General features: G+C 40.9%; 1 protein-coding gene across 4 annotated transcripts; it reads right to left on the bottom strand.

Moving 5' to 3' along the window:
- Positions 1–3299: 3299 nt before the first annotated feature.
- Positions 3300–12829, bottom strand: RAB9B (RAB9B, member RAS oncogene family). 4 transcript variants are annotated; one of them, XM_070290996.1, is made up of 5 exons: positions 12611–12803; positions 11978–12115; positions 10146–10200; positions 8079–8172; positions 3300–6803 (listed from the first exon to the last, which is right to left on the bottom strand). In XM_070290996.1, the coding sequence occupies exon 5, from the start codon at positions 6759–6761 to the stop codon at positions 6156–6158; it is 606 nt and encodes a 201-aa protein (XP_070147097.1). In that variant the 5' UTR covers positions 6762–6803; positions 8079–8172; positions 10146–10200; positions 11978–12115; positions 12611–12803; the 3' UTR covers positions 3300–6155. The 4 variants fall into 4 exon arrangements, with proteins under 4 accessions (XP_070147097.1, XP_070147096.1, XP_070147095.1 ...); XM_070290995.1 differs by lacking the exon at positions 10146–10200 and having other exon boundaries at positions 12611–12829; XM_070290994.1 differs by lacking the exon at positions 10146–10200 and having other exon boundaries at positions 3306–6803; positions 8106–8172; positions 12611–12816.
- Positions 12830–13125: the final 296 nt, after the last annotated feature.

Here is a 13125-nt window from a genome sequence, read left to right on the forward strand (position 1 = left end):
TGGCCATGATGTTTCTAAGTCAGCCAGGAACAATGAAAGAGAAAAAAGAGATGAGCCTCCTTCTTGCTTCCTCATGAATGAACCACAGGAAGGCATGATTTATATTTTAACTCTAATCAATACAGCTAGCATTTCTTTCATCAAGGTGGAGTTTCTCAAGCATGCTGTATCCTGTGTCAGACATAGACTGGCGATTCAATTCTTACATGATAGTATACATGTTAGAATGCCATTCTCCCAAATCATCCCACCCTCTCCCATACAGCATGCTTGGGGCTGGTGCATGGGGATGACCCACAGAGATGTTATGGGGAGGGAGGTGGGAGGGGGGTTCATGTTTGGGAACACATGTAAGAATTAAAGATTTTAAAATTAAAAAAATAAAAATAAAAGGTGGAGTTTCTCAATTTCTTTTCATCAATCAGTTAAGTAAAAGAAGCGCAGTTTGACAAGTCTGGCTAAAATTCAGGAGTGCTATAATGAAATTCATTACACATTGACCCATAATTCATAAAGTATGAAAAGAATTGACAGATTGATCAAAAATACACATACTTGAACTCCCAAAACCCACCATTTAAAAGAGCACTTAAATATGGCTGAACCAAAATTCTCTGTGTTGCCTTGGAAAAGACGAAGTGATTTATGAAGACACATGGATCACTGTAGCAATTCCTATACAACTAAAGGTGAAGATTCCTTCACATCTTGAGCTGTGAAGACACTTGTTCTGGCTGGGAAAGCACGAAATAACCCTTCACCCCCTTAAAAAAAAGAAAATCATAATTACTCTCCTACAAACATCTCCACCTCCATGAGTAAGAGAAAAGCTAGATCCTTGCTTACCAGTTTTTGCAAACATACCACTAAGGAGACATTTAATAATTTAATAGCCTTATTTTCATTCTTTATACCCAGCTTCTATCATTATCCTTTCCTTTTCTTAAAGGTAAAGGAGTAAAAATGAGGGCTTTATTGGTGATGTTAAATTGAAGAAATTAAAAAGACAGCCAAAAACAAAAGGTCACTCTGAAAGGTGATGGATTTATTAATTAGTTTGACTGTGGTGATTATTTCATAGTGTGTATGTACACTGAATCATCATTTTGAATGCCTTAAGTATATACAACTTTTATTTGTCAATTATACCTCAATAAAGCTGGGAGGAAAGAGAGATCAGATTGTAAAAAAATGCACATATATGAATATTTAATAAAAAAATCGTATCACAGTTTACTTGCCCTAAAGATCAAATGTAAAAAAAGCACTCTGTGGTAATGAATCCTATATCTCCGTGGCAAAGTGATAAAAAAGTGAAATGATTATGTGGATCACTGAGGTTAAGGTATATATATACATTGCCATTCAGAAGATGGGACTGGAGCTGCTGGTTCAATCTCTGGGTCAGGAAGATCCCCTGGAGTAGGAAATGGCTACCCACTCCAGTATTCTTGCCTGGAGAATTTCACTGACAGAGGGCTATAGTCTATGGGGTTGCAAAGAGTCGGACACAACTTAGCTACTACACAACAATAGAACTACTTCAGGTAATTCAAATGAAAGTAGAGATGTCACTTCCAGCCTTAAATTATTCATATTGGTGCTTCAATCTTCCCAGTGTGTTTTAAATATTCAGTTATAGAATTGAGGAGAAATCATGTATTCCACATTTCCTGGAAGAACTATAGCCAAACTATTTCCACAGTGGATAAGAATCTGCCTGCCAATGCAGGGGACATGGGTTCTATCCTTGGTCAGAGAAGATTCCACGTGCTGCAGAGCAACTAAGCCCAAGTACGGCAACTTCTGAGCCCATCCTCTAGGGCCCAGGAGCTGCAGCTACTGAGTCTGTGTGTCATAACCAGTGAAGCTCGTGGGCCGAGAGGCTGTGCTCCACAACAAGAGAAGTCACCGTAATGAGAAACTCACACATCATAAGGAAGAGTAGCCCCCACTTGCCACAACTGGAGAAGGCTCACGGGCAGCAATGAAGAGCCAGTGCGACCAGAAATAAATAATTAAAAATTAAAAGAAAAAGAAAACCTGCAAAGATAGAAAATTAGTATTTAAAGTATCAGTTTTGGATGAGCAAACCCTTTATAAGAGCTTGGAGATATATGACAAGATTCAGTGCTTTCTGAATGATGGTATTGGAGAAGACTCTTGAGAGTCCCTTGGACTGCAAGAAGATCCAACCAGACAATCCTAAAGGAAATCAGTTCTGAATATTCATCGGAGGAATTGATGCTGAAGCTGAAACTCCAATACTTTGGCCACCTGATGCGAAGAACTGACTCATTGGAAAAGACCCTGATGCTGGGAAAGATTGAAGGAGGGAGGAGAAGGGGGTGGCAGAAGATAAGATGATTGGATGGCATCACCAACGCGATGGACATGAGTTTGAGTAGGCTCTGGGAGTTGGTGATGGACAGGGAAGCCTGGTGTGCTGCAGCCCATGGGGTTGCAAAGAGGTGGACGCGACTGAGCAACTGAACTGAACTGAGATCTATGACCTTCTAGCTTAAAACTGACATCATTCTAGCCCAATCAAAAGGATTTCAGATGCTTGTAGTTGAGGTTGGTCTGATAATTAATTACATAATTTTCCTTAGTGAGGGAAAGAGTACGTGTGGCAAAAAAATCTGTTTGTCTTTCCCTTTGTGATTTTGACTGCTGAAAGTTCCAATAGGCAAAATAGAGGGCGGGAGGGAAGAGGACTAAATCTGTGACAGATGGAATGATGTGGAAATGATGTGCTGTGGGGAGACTTGTGCTGATGTACTGGATATTCAAATCCCTCGATCAATGCTAACCCAAGTCTCTTTAAAGTCCAATATGTGAGAGGCAATAGAATATTTAACAAAATTATCCTTTGCTTTCAGATTTGTTTTGCCTATATTTTCATATTTTCCTAAGATCTGGACAGTAGGCCAGTCAAGAAAATAAAGAGAACATGTAAGCTCTGTTTCTATTTTGTGATGGCTTACTTTCATTTCAAATGATGAAGAAATAAAGTGGAGAGTCAAGATCCAATTTCTATCCCAATACTCTTTATGTATTAAAAACTGGCATAAAATAAAAGGAAATTTCCTATCTTAATCTTTAGACTTTGCTTCCCAATCAGTAGAACAGTGTCTGTCTGATCAATAGGTAGGGGCTGCTTGAAGTACCACGTGAAAAAATGATCCACGGGCCACATGTAGGACAGTCTGAAAGAGTGACTTGATAGATGAATACGCTCCGTCACACTCACCAGTTGCTTGAAAAGAGAAAGGGAAAAAAGAAGCACACACATTGTATACTGGTTATTCAAAATGCACTTTTTATTCACTTTAACACAGATGATTTTTTTTTTACAGTTGAAACAAAATATCTGATACACAATTTTGAGTTTTTAGCAGCACCAGCAACAAGAGGATTGTGGAATACCTCAGGGTACAATAGAGATGGCTGAGGCAGGCACAAATTAACCTGAAATTCATCAATCCACTGAAGATATATGAAAACTGAGGCCCCCTGAATGTTAGCCCAATACATGAAAATAAATTAATAGATATTCTGTATGATGTTTTAATGGACCGTTGAAAACAGTATAGTTTCAATTAGAAACATCTTGTTCCAAAAAATCCAGTGTTCATGAAAAAAACACCTACTGAAAATATTGCACTGCACATTCTAGAGTACACAATTTTCTATATGCACAGATCCTGGTACTCACAGATTTCAGCCTTTGGTGTTTTTTTTTGAAAAATCTTAACCAAACTCTATGTCAGCACCCCATTGAGTGTTACTCACTAAAATGCCGCCACTTTTTGTCACTTAATATTAAGTGTTTTTGTTTACATATTATGTAGTGATTTGGTAGAAAAAAACTGGTATGGCTAAGAGAATAGGGGCTTCAACTGACCTGCCAATAAAATTAACACTTGTCTTGGATGGACAGGAGGCCTATGAATGGGATACCCAAGTAATTTTTATTTTTTTGCTTAAATGATCACGTGCCATTCTCATAGTGACAAGTACTTTTGTGAGTGGATGGAGGTCTTTATGAAGGCCTGAGATCTACAAATAGAAACTATTATAAGCTGAGTGCAAGTAGAAAGAGAAGGCCCCAGGTCTCATGCACTTAAAAACAATTAGCAATTAACAGTTCTGATGTACAGATTTTCACTCTAACATGATTGTAGCAAAATGATCATAGTACTTGGAAACCAGTGTGGCTGGCTATAGGCATAGGCAGGATAGGGACCAATACTCAAGAGCTGTGGGGTCCCAGTTCTGGCTTCGACTTCTGGCATCAAAGTTAGTTAGACAATGGGGTCAGGACCATATTTAAATTGGAAATATTGAGTATGACTTGATTAAAATATCATCTTCCACTTATCAATGTTGCCAAAAAGTCCCAGAGCTCTTAAAGCACATAAGGTCCCACTTGTAAGGCTGATTCCATATGTGGCTACATTGGAGAGTTCTAGGCTATATTCCTGTGAAAGCTCCTGCCCCCTTCCCGACCTAGGTCTTTTTTGCGGTCATTTTTAACTGTCCCTCACTACCTTGGGTCACTATTTTATCACTGATGTTGTAAAAGTACAGATTAAAAGCTGTGTAGGACAAGTAAATCAACTGACAAGAACTAGACTGCATATTCATAATAAAGTATATAGCTGGCAGCCATGGTAATCAAACTCTGACAAACTGTTTTTGTATTTTAATATGGTATCTTCAGGATGTTTATATTGGGCATGTAATGATTACTTGGAGTTCAAGAATTTTTCCTGCCATAGTGCAAAAGCAAAAGAAAGAGCTATGTGGTTGCTGTTAAAGGCTGATCCCAGAATAGTCTGAGAAATTTTAAAGTCCCTTTCCATAGCTGTAGCTGTTGTCTTAAGATATATCTAACTGTAACATGGCACTTATACGTAGTTTGTAGCTCAGAGATTCCTAGGACTTAGAGCTGAAAGGGACCTTAAACCAAACATCTAGTCAGTATAGAAATTCTTTTTATGGTATTTTAACAGATGGTCATCTAACATCTTGAATATTTTCACTGGAAGAGGGTTCACTATTAAGGCAGACCATTCCACTGCTGGACAACTCTAATTATGAGTTCATTCTAATGCTGGGTTAAAGCATGTTCTCTTGTTACTTTCAACATCCTAGTTTGGCCAGCTGAACATACAGTGCAACATACAATCAATCAGTTCCTTCTTCTACAATAAATATTCGAGTTAAGGTACCTTATGAGAAAAGCCCAGTATCCTCCAATCTGTTCTGAAGGCTTCTCTGAGAGCACAGTATGGTGACCAAAGGCCCATCACAATTATGAGCAGAGTGCACTGGATTCAAAGCTGTATACTAAGCAGCATTGCTAGATAAGAGGTTGTCAGAGAAGCAACACCCCTGTGCAGCAAAAGTAGACTTGCGAAATAAAATCAGACCAACCATCTATTTGCAAGAGTGGTTGGCAAAATGAAGCATAATCCATTCACTAGGACCCTGTTACTTCAAATACAACGAGTATAATAAATTTCCAGAGTCATTAGTTTATCTCTTACTGAGATGGCATTTTTTTTAAGTTCAGATGGGAGCAAACCATACACAGTGTTTAAACAAGGCAGTGTACATCATTATATTTCGCACTCCTAATCTTTACCACCTCTTTATAATTCATTCAAGCTTAGGACATCCTAGTTTGCATTATTGTCTTTATTGTAGTACATCTCAGAGTCTTATTTTTTTCCCCTTTGGCAGACATGTCAGAAACTGCTTGGCAAGAGTCAATGGTGACATTTGTTAGTTGATTAATGGAACGCTTTAAGGGATAGCGGTAGCTCTTTAACTCCTTCATGCGGCTGGTTCTAAGATTAAACTGTGATTTGAAAAGTATTTAAATCTCTCAGGACTAAAGTTTTCTGAAATGTCCTGATACACACAAGAAGGAAATAGCAGAAATTACACAAAATACAGTTGGCTTGATAAAGCTTTTTTTTTTTCTTCTTCTTTAAATCACTCTACAACTTCAACCTGAAAGGCAAGTTCACATCAGAAACTTATCTCTTATCCCTTTGTACGTGTGTGCACTAATAGAGGGGCACAGTGATTCTCACACTACTGACTGATCAATTTGGGGCACATTTTTAAATGGCTTCCTACGTTTAACAGCATGAAGATCCTGCTTTGGAACCACTGTTCAGGTCAATAGTGTGACCTAACATGCAGTGCTCCAGTTGCTCCTCCACAGCCAACACCTGCCTGACAGCTTCTTCAAAGGCCACTGTCACATTAGTATCATCTTTGGCGCTTGTTTCTAGATAAGGGTAATCTCCATTCTCCATGCACCAGGACTGCGCCTCCTCAGTAGTCACTTGCCTATCCTCTTTGTCTACTTTGTTCCCCAGGACTACAAAGGGGAAGTGCTCAGGGTCTTTCACATCTGCATAGTAGATGAATTCTTTCTGCCAATTACCCAGGTTCTCAAAGCTCTGCCGGTCATCCACGCTGAAGGTCAAGAGGCAGCAGTCTGCTCCCCTGTAGAAGGGTGTCCTAAGGCTCTTGAAACGTTCCTGCCCTGCAGTGTCCCAGATCTGGAGAGTTACAAAACGTCCATCTACCTCCAAATCTCGATTTAAGAACTCTACCCCTATGGTGTGAAAAGCCTGGGAGTCAAATTTATTGGTTACATAACGGTTCATGAGTGAGCTTTTCCCAACTCCACCATCACCCAAGAGAATGACCTTTAAGAGCAGGGATTTCCCACTCATTGTTGCAGCACCAGATGAAGAAGAGTTTATAACCAAGAGATCCTGAAAATAAAAAGTAGGAGGGAACACAGTTAAACCTGAAACTGAAATCAACTTCATAGTAAATCAACTTCTTCTGAATTAGGAGGCCTTCTGATTTACCTTCTCTCTTATGTCATGTTCATTAAATGATATAGTATAGCAGAAGGAATAAAATTCTTTTATGCATAAGGGAGAAAATAGGTCTTGTTTTTCTGAAGCCTCTTGCCTGTGTCAGGAAAAATGGCTGAATGCCATGGATAAATGGACTAGCAGATGGTGCTATAATCTGGTTCAGTTCTGACCCTATTCTAGGGGAGAAAGCCTAGAACAAGAATGCTACTCAAATGTGTAACATCTTAGCTTCTGGTTTGGACAATTCCGAACAAGAAGCAAAGACTATGAAATTGATTAGAGGTGTCTGAAGTCTGTTCCTGATGGACCCAAGAACATCTGAGGAGAGAAAGCTATGTAGGCTGGAATCTTGATTTTGTTAGTAGAAGTTTTGGTTAGGATTACATTGGACTCCAGAACTTGGGAAAGAGAAAAAGACTAGCTTTCTTCAGGCTTTTGCCCCATTATATTAATACCTGCACTGTTATGGATACCCTCACAAGTAAAGGATCTTCCATAATCTTTTCTTCATGGAACAATGGCACTCAAGTTGATGATTGTTGACTGGTATTATTATAAACAGCTATCATTAAGGAAGAGAATCTTGGATAGCTTATTAAATTCTGGATTTAGGTTCTAATTCCATAATGACACCAATGAAAACATACTGTAAACTCTAAAGAGCTAAGGATTATACAGTATCTTTATTGTTACCTCCACATGTCTATACATGGACTATCTAGAACACATCTTAAAAAGAGCAAATGTTTACTGAACAACTACCTTGTACTAGAGTCTGTTAGTTTCTTTCAAATTAGGTCCATTGTGGAAACTCAACAATGATGAAGTTTGTTGGGTGTTATTTATAAAAGTGACCCAAATAGATGAAAACTAATCACTCATCAAAAGTGCACTTGTTATATCTCATATCTACACTTAGGTGATGATAATGTTGCATATATATACTGCATATAGAATTTGTAGTGACAAATGAAATAATTAGCATACAAAAAATTTTAAAACAACGCTAAGAAAGAAGCACATGCAAAGGAGCACACACATTTGAAATGTAGCTTGAAAACCTCAGTAGTCCTTAAGAGTTATTTTGCTGTGTAGGTGTACTATGTATTTTTCTACATATTCATTTTAAGAGATCCAATAAAAACATATAAAACAGATACCTACCCAATTGAGAATAAAATGTAAACCTACCCAGTTGGGTCTTTGTCACAATTTTAGTCTTTTTCTTGTTGTTGTTATAGTCTCTCTTTTTATGATTCTAAAAAACAGATTGGGAAACATTATTTTTAAAAATTTATTTAAAAATAAAGTTAAGGCTATCTATATAGAAATACACTCAAGTCAGGAAAAAGATCAATCTCAATTTACCTACAGAGGATGCTTTTCACAAATATACTTAAGAGTTCAAGTGGCTAAAAATGCTTACCATGGACAAAATAATTTTATTGGATGAACATTAACTCTGTCCTAACTTGAATGTACTTGATATGGACTGCAAGGAGATCAAATCATTCAATCCTAAAGGATATCAATCCTGAACATTCATTGGAAGGACTGATGCTGAAGCTTCAATGCTTTGGCCACCTGAATCGAAGAGCCGACTCATTAGGAAAGACCTTGATGCTGGGAAAGATTGAGGGCAGGAGGAGAAAAGCGGACAACAGGGGACAAGACAGTTGGATGGCATTGCTGGCTCAATGGGCATGAGTTTGAGCCAGCCCTGGGAGATGGCAAAGGACAGGGAAGCCAGGCGTGCTGCAGACCATGGGGTCACAAGGAGTTGGACACGACTGAGCGACTGAACAACAACAAATGGTTTACATTGTCTCTCTATTGAACTCTCCATTCAAACTAAAAGTAAATCAAGGAAAATAGATGATATTAAGGAAAGGGAAAGCACAGAGGCGTTTAAGATATCTTGAAATTCTAAGTCAGACATGAAACTCCTTCCCTTTGTACCTACCAACGTGCCAATCTCTAAGAAAGTTATTAATGTACTCATCAATCTGCCTGGAGGGTGTCTCTGCAATTGATTCCATAAGATCAGAGAGGAAAAAAATATGGTTGGGGACTCCTTGTTTACCATATATAGTTTTGGCTAATTTACTAAATTTTGGTCATCTGTCTTAAACAAAGGTTTTAGCATTTAACTGGCTTTATTAAATTCAAATACAACTTCATTTAAAATTATAATTAATTATGGCAAACATCTTATTTCAGCAACATCAAGAGTACTGATCTAAAAAGAAAAAACAGTTCCTAGTTTGTTGAATGTTTTAACTGAGGAATTAAGAAGCTTTTAAGAAATTTCCACTGCTTAGCAATCTCATGTTAATTTTTATATTGGTCTGTAGGATAACATTAGAGAGCAGAACTCTGGAACTCTCACTTGAAGGAAGTACTTAGGCACAATACCGACAGTATTAAGGGCCCATGCCAAGTGAGCGTCCTTAAGTTCCTAGCAAACAGGTGTTCACATCGTTAAACAACTCACTAACTCTACATTTCTGGCTGCTGCAGATAAACTCAAATGATGGGTCAAGGACTGAGTGCATATGGAAACCAAATATCAGCTCCAGGAAAATGATGAAGTATTAATAACTATCTGAGATAGTGCTTCAGTTGCTTGTGCATCCCTTATTTGGTTGTGTGCACACATAACTTCTGGGTGCATAGGCTCTACAGCAGGGAAGAGCAACGTGATTCAGTGCCAAGTGTACGGGGCTGGTAGCTCTTCACCTCCTTTCATTCATTGGTGGGGGCCTTGTGACTCCATATTAACTCTTCTCAGAAAGGGCCTGCCAGTGGGAGGATAACACTTCTTCCTTTTCTCTTTCTTCCATATCTGAGAATGTCCTGTTCCCCAAAAGTTTTGGTTATCTGCATATACGACAGAATCTTAGCACTGGAGGGACCTTAAGGGTCTTCTGGCCCAATACTGCAACTGATGCTTGAGAAAACATTTGAGTGCCTATTGTGTGCTCCGTTCTTACTAAGGTGATCCTCCGTTTCCCTCTGTTGTCTCCAACTCCCCTTTATTTGCAGGAGGTAAAAATGAATACAGTTTAGGCTTGTCTCCTTGTCTTCAGTCACTAAATCCTGCTCATTTTTCCTTGTGATATCCTTTTTCAGTGTTTTACTGCTATCTTCATTTTGGTCCACATCTCTTTGTATCTAATCTATTGTGAAAGCTTCTTAGCTCTTGTCTCCCTGCCTCTAGTTTCTCCTTACCTAATCCATATACTTTGCAAAGCTTCCATCACTTGAGCACCCCTGGGTGTAGACCCTGTGGGAAATCAAACATGTTTGAGGCAAGGTCTTACCCTCAAGGAGTTTATAATTTGACATATAAGCTTCAGACCTCCTAGTCGACAGTTGAAATAATATTATACTGCCTTATATTGTTAAAAAATCTTTTTTTCCTGTACAACCAAATTCTAAATTTCTGGATCCTAGGGCCTTTGTTTGTATATGTCTTTGAAGTCCCTTTATGTGGCAGCAGAGGGATAATTGACAAGTGTGTGTTTATTATTTAGGTAAATACCCAGAACTAATGCCTCTGAATGGATGCAAAGATACAATATATTCACAGTTCTGTAAGACATCCAAATATTATTAGTTATAAGGTGACTAAAGAGGAGAAGTCATGGGCTTACCTGGATCACTTTCTAGATGGGACTTAACAGGAATTCCACTTGTTGAAAGTCAGTGGAAATGCTCCAGTTTTCCTCCCTCTCCTCTCACATTTCAAATAAATAAATTTCTCAATTTTCAACAAAAACAAGAGCAGAATAATTATCCCCACTTTATGTTTTCAGGGGGTGCTAGCATCATCATCATAATTTGAGTGTGATACCCTTTAATACATACTTTAAAAGAACTAGCACAGTATAAAAGTAAATCAAATGATTTTTTTCTTCAGGATATGCCACATTTATAGCAAATCTTAAAAGAAGGTAGCATTAAGTAGGCAAGGAAATTCTTGGATAAACCTGAGTGCATTTAGTAGGAAAGTCAAATCCCTTCTACATCCCTTAAGGGTCCCTTATTAGTTTAGGATTTGGACTAAAATGTTTATTCTAATTTTGGCCCTATTCAGAGAAAGATCTGCCTTTAAATGACTCAGACATCCCAGAGATACCATTCCCCTTTCCTACTTCACTCCCCAAAACAGATGAACAAATATTCTCTAAGGATAGTTTATTCACTTTTTTCCCCCAAATAGGGTCTTGGTCTTGGACAGTAAGGTGAATTAGGAATTGACATAAGTGATACTCCCTAGCTTTCTTTGTTCTCCCCCACTTTTGTTACCTTCTGAACCTGTTGTACTTGCACCCACACAGGCTTATTACAATTATTGTATTTAGTTGAGGATGCTTGTGGGTGGGGATGGAGGTGCTTGAGGAGGCAGTACAATGGTAAGAAAGAGACTGAACCTTTGAAAATAGTACATTTCAGTGTGATGATGGAGAGAAAAATAGAAAAGTAAATTGGAAACATCAGTTCGGCTGCCATGAGTAGGATGATGCTCAGATCCATAATGCAGATTGTTTGGGAGCAAGTTTTGAGAAAGATGTGTACTGCAGGTCAGAGGGTAGGGGGAAGAGAAGCTGAGGAGGGCTAGGCAGTGGGTGAGAGTGGCTATGGTAGCAATCTGCACCGGGGGAGGAGCCATAGTTAGAGCTGTGGGGAATGCCCACCTCACGGTGACACATCGATTGAGACTATTCAACTCGCTGTGGATTCCTGGCACAATATTTGGAAATCCTACACTGGCGAATTGAGTGGGGCTTTCCTTCATCTATATAAAAATCAATGCAAATAGGAAATGATTGGATCTTTGAGACCCTCTACTTGAAACGGTATAGATTGTTTCCAATACAACCTGATGCTTGGGGTTGGGAACGGGGGATGGTTCCGCAGCAGGGAAACCCTCTGACGCACTGGATTCATTTTGCAGAGCTAAACAAGTTATCAGCTACATCCATACTGAGTTCAAATGCCACAGCTGTCATTGCCACTGAAACGCTATTTTTACATTTATGCCCATATTTATATCTTACATGCAACTAGAAGGGTCCAAGGTGGAGTTTCACCTCTAACCTCTCCTCACAACGACAGCTCCGTGGACTATGAGCCCGAAGGCAAACTAGAAAGCAATTTGGCACTGTCCCCAGGCCACTTCTTCCTGAGTAGACAGCCTGGAGAAGAAGAGGTGAGGTTTGGGTGACATTAAGTGAGCAAGGTACATGGAAAAGAAGCTTCCTTAGGAGGCTGGGAATGCTGGCATCTCCGTGACAGAGGTCCTGTTAGCATCGGAGACCCAGAAAGTGAAGATGTCACCCATAGTTCCAACTACCTCGGACCCAGATCATCTCACTTCATCCCCAGCTCTGAGAACCCTCGGCTGTGGCGCATGCGCACTGGGCCACACCCGCTCCCCACGGAGCCCTGCGCCTCTGCCCGGCTTTGGCAGCTGCTCCGGATTACTCAGCAACGCCCCCCTCCACCATCACCTACCCCCGCCCCTGCAACTCCGACGCCGGCGGCGCCCAGGCCCCTTCCGCAAGGTGCAAGCGCCCCCGGGGATCACCCAGACCTCCCTTTCTCCCTCTGCCCCCGGGGGCCCCATCTCCCCGCCTCCCGGGTCCTCCAGCCGCTCAGCCACTCTCGCTGCCCCCTCACCGGCATCTTACCCAACACAATGGGAGCGAGGCGGGAGAGGGCCGCGGGGGCCAGGCCGGTGAGCCCTCCGTGCCGGCAATCCGGTTCCGCGGCGACACCGCCACCGCTCCTGCCGCCTCCTCGTCCTCAACGGGGCGGCAAGTGCAGCCTGGACCTCGGTGGCCTGACAGCTGCCGCTCGCGCCCGCCGCTGCCGCCGCGCAGCGTCTCGCGCCCGCGCCCGCCGGAGGAGGGGGCGGGGCGCGCGCCGCCTCCTATCGCCCCTTTCCCGGCGTGGGGGACCCGGGCTAGCCGCCTCCCGCCCTCGCGGGTAGGGAGCACTCTCTGGCTCGCTCACACTTCTTTCAGGCTCAGTGGCCAACCCTGGTTTCCTTTGTCCTCCTTCCCTCCCCTGGCAGATCAGTAGGCACAGCGACAATGGCCCCACAAACATTGCTCTGCCACTTAGCTCATCCATAGCCACAGCCCCATTTCTGGGAATTACCTTCGACCTACTGCACAACTTAGCGACTAAGCCATCACCTACC

The sequence above is a fragment of the Ovis canadensis genome, chromosome X (genome assembly GCF_042477335.2).
Source record: "Ovis canadensis isolate MfBH-ARS-UI-01 breed Bighorn chromosome X, ARS-UI_OviCan_v2, whole genome shotgun sequence".
NCBI lineage: Eukaryota > Metazoa > Chordata > Mammalia > Artiodactyla > Bovidae > Ovis > Ovis canadensis.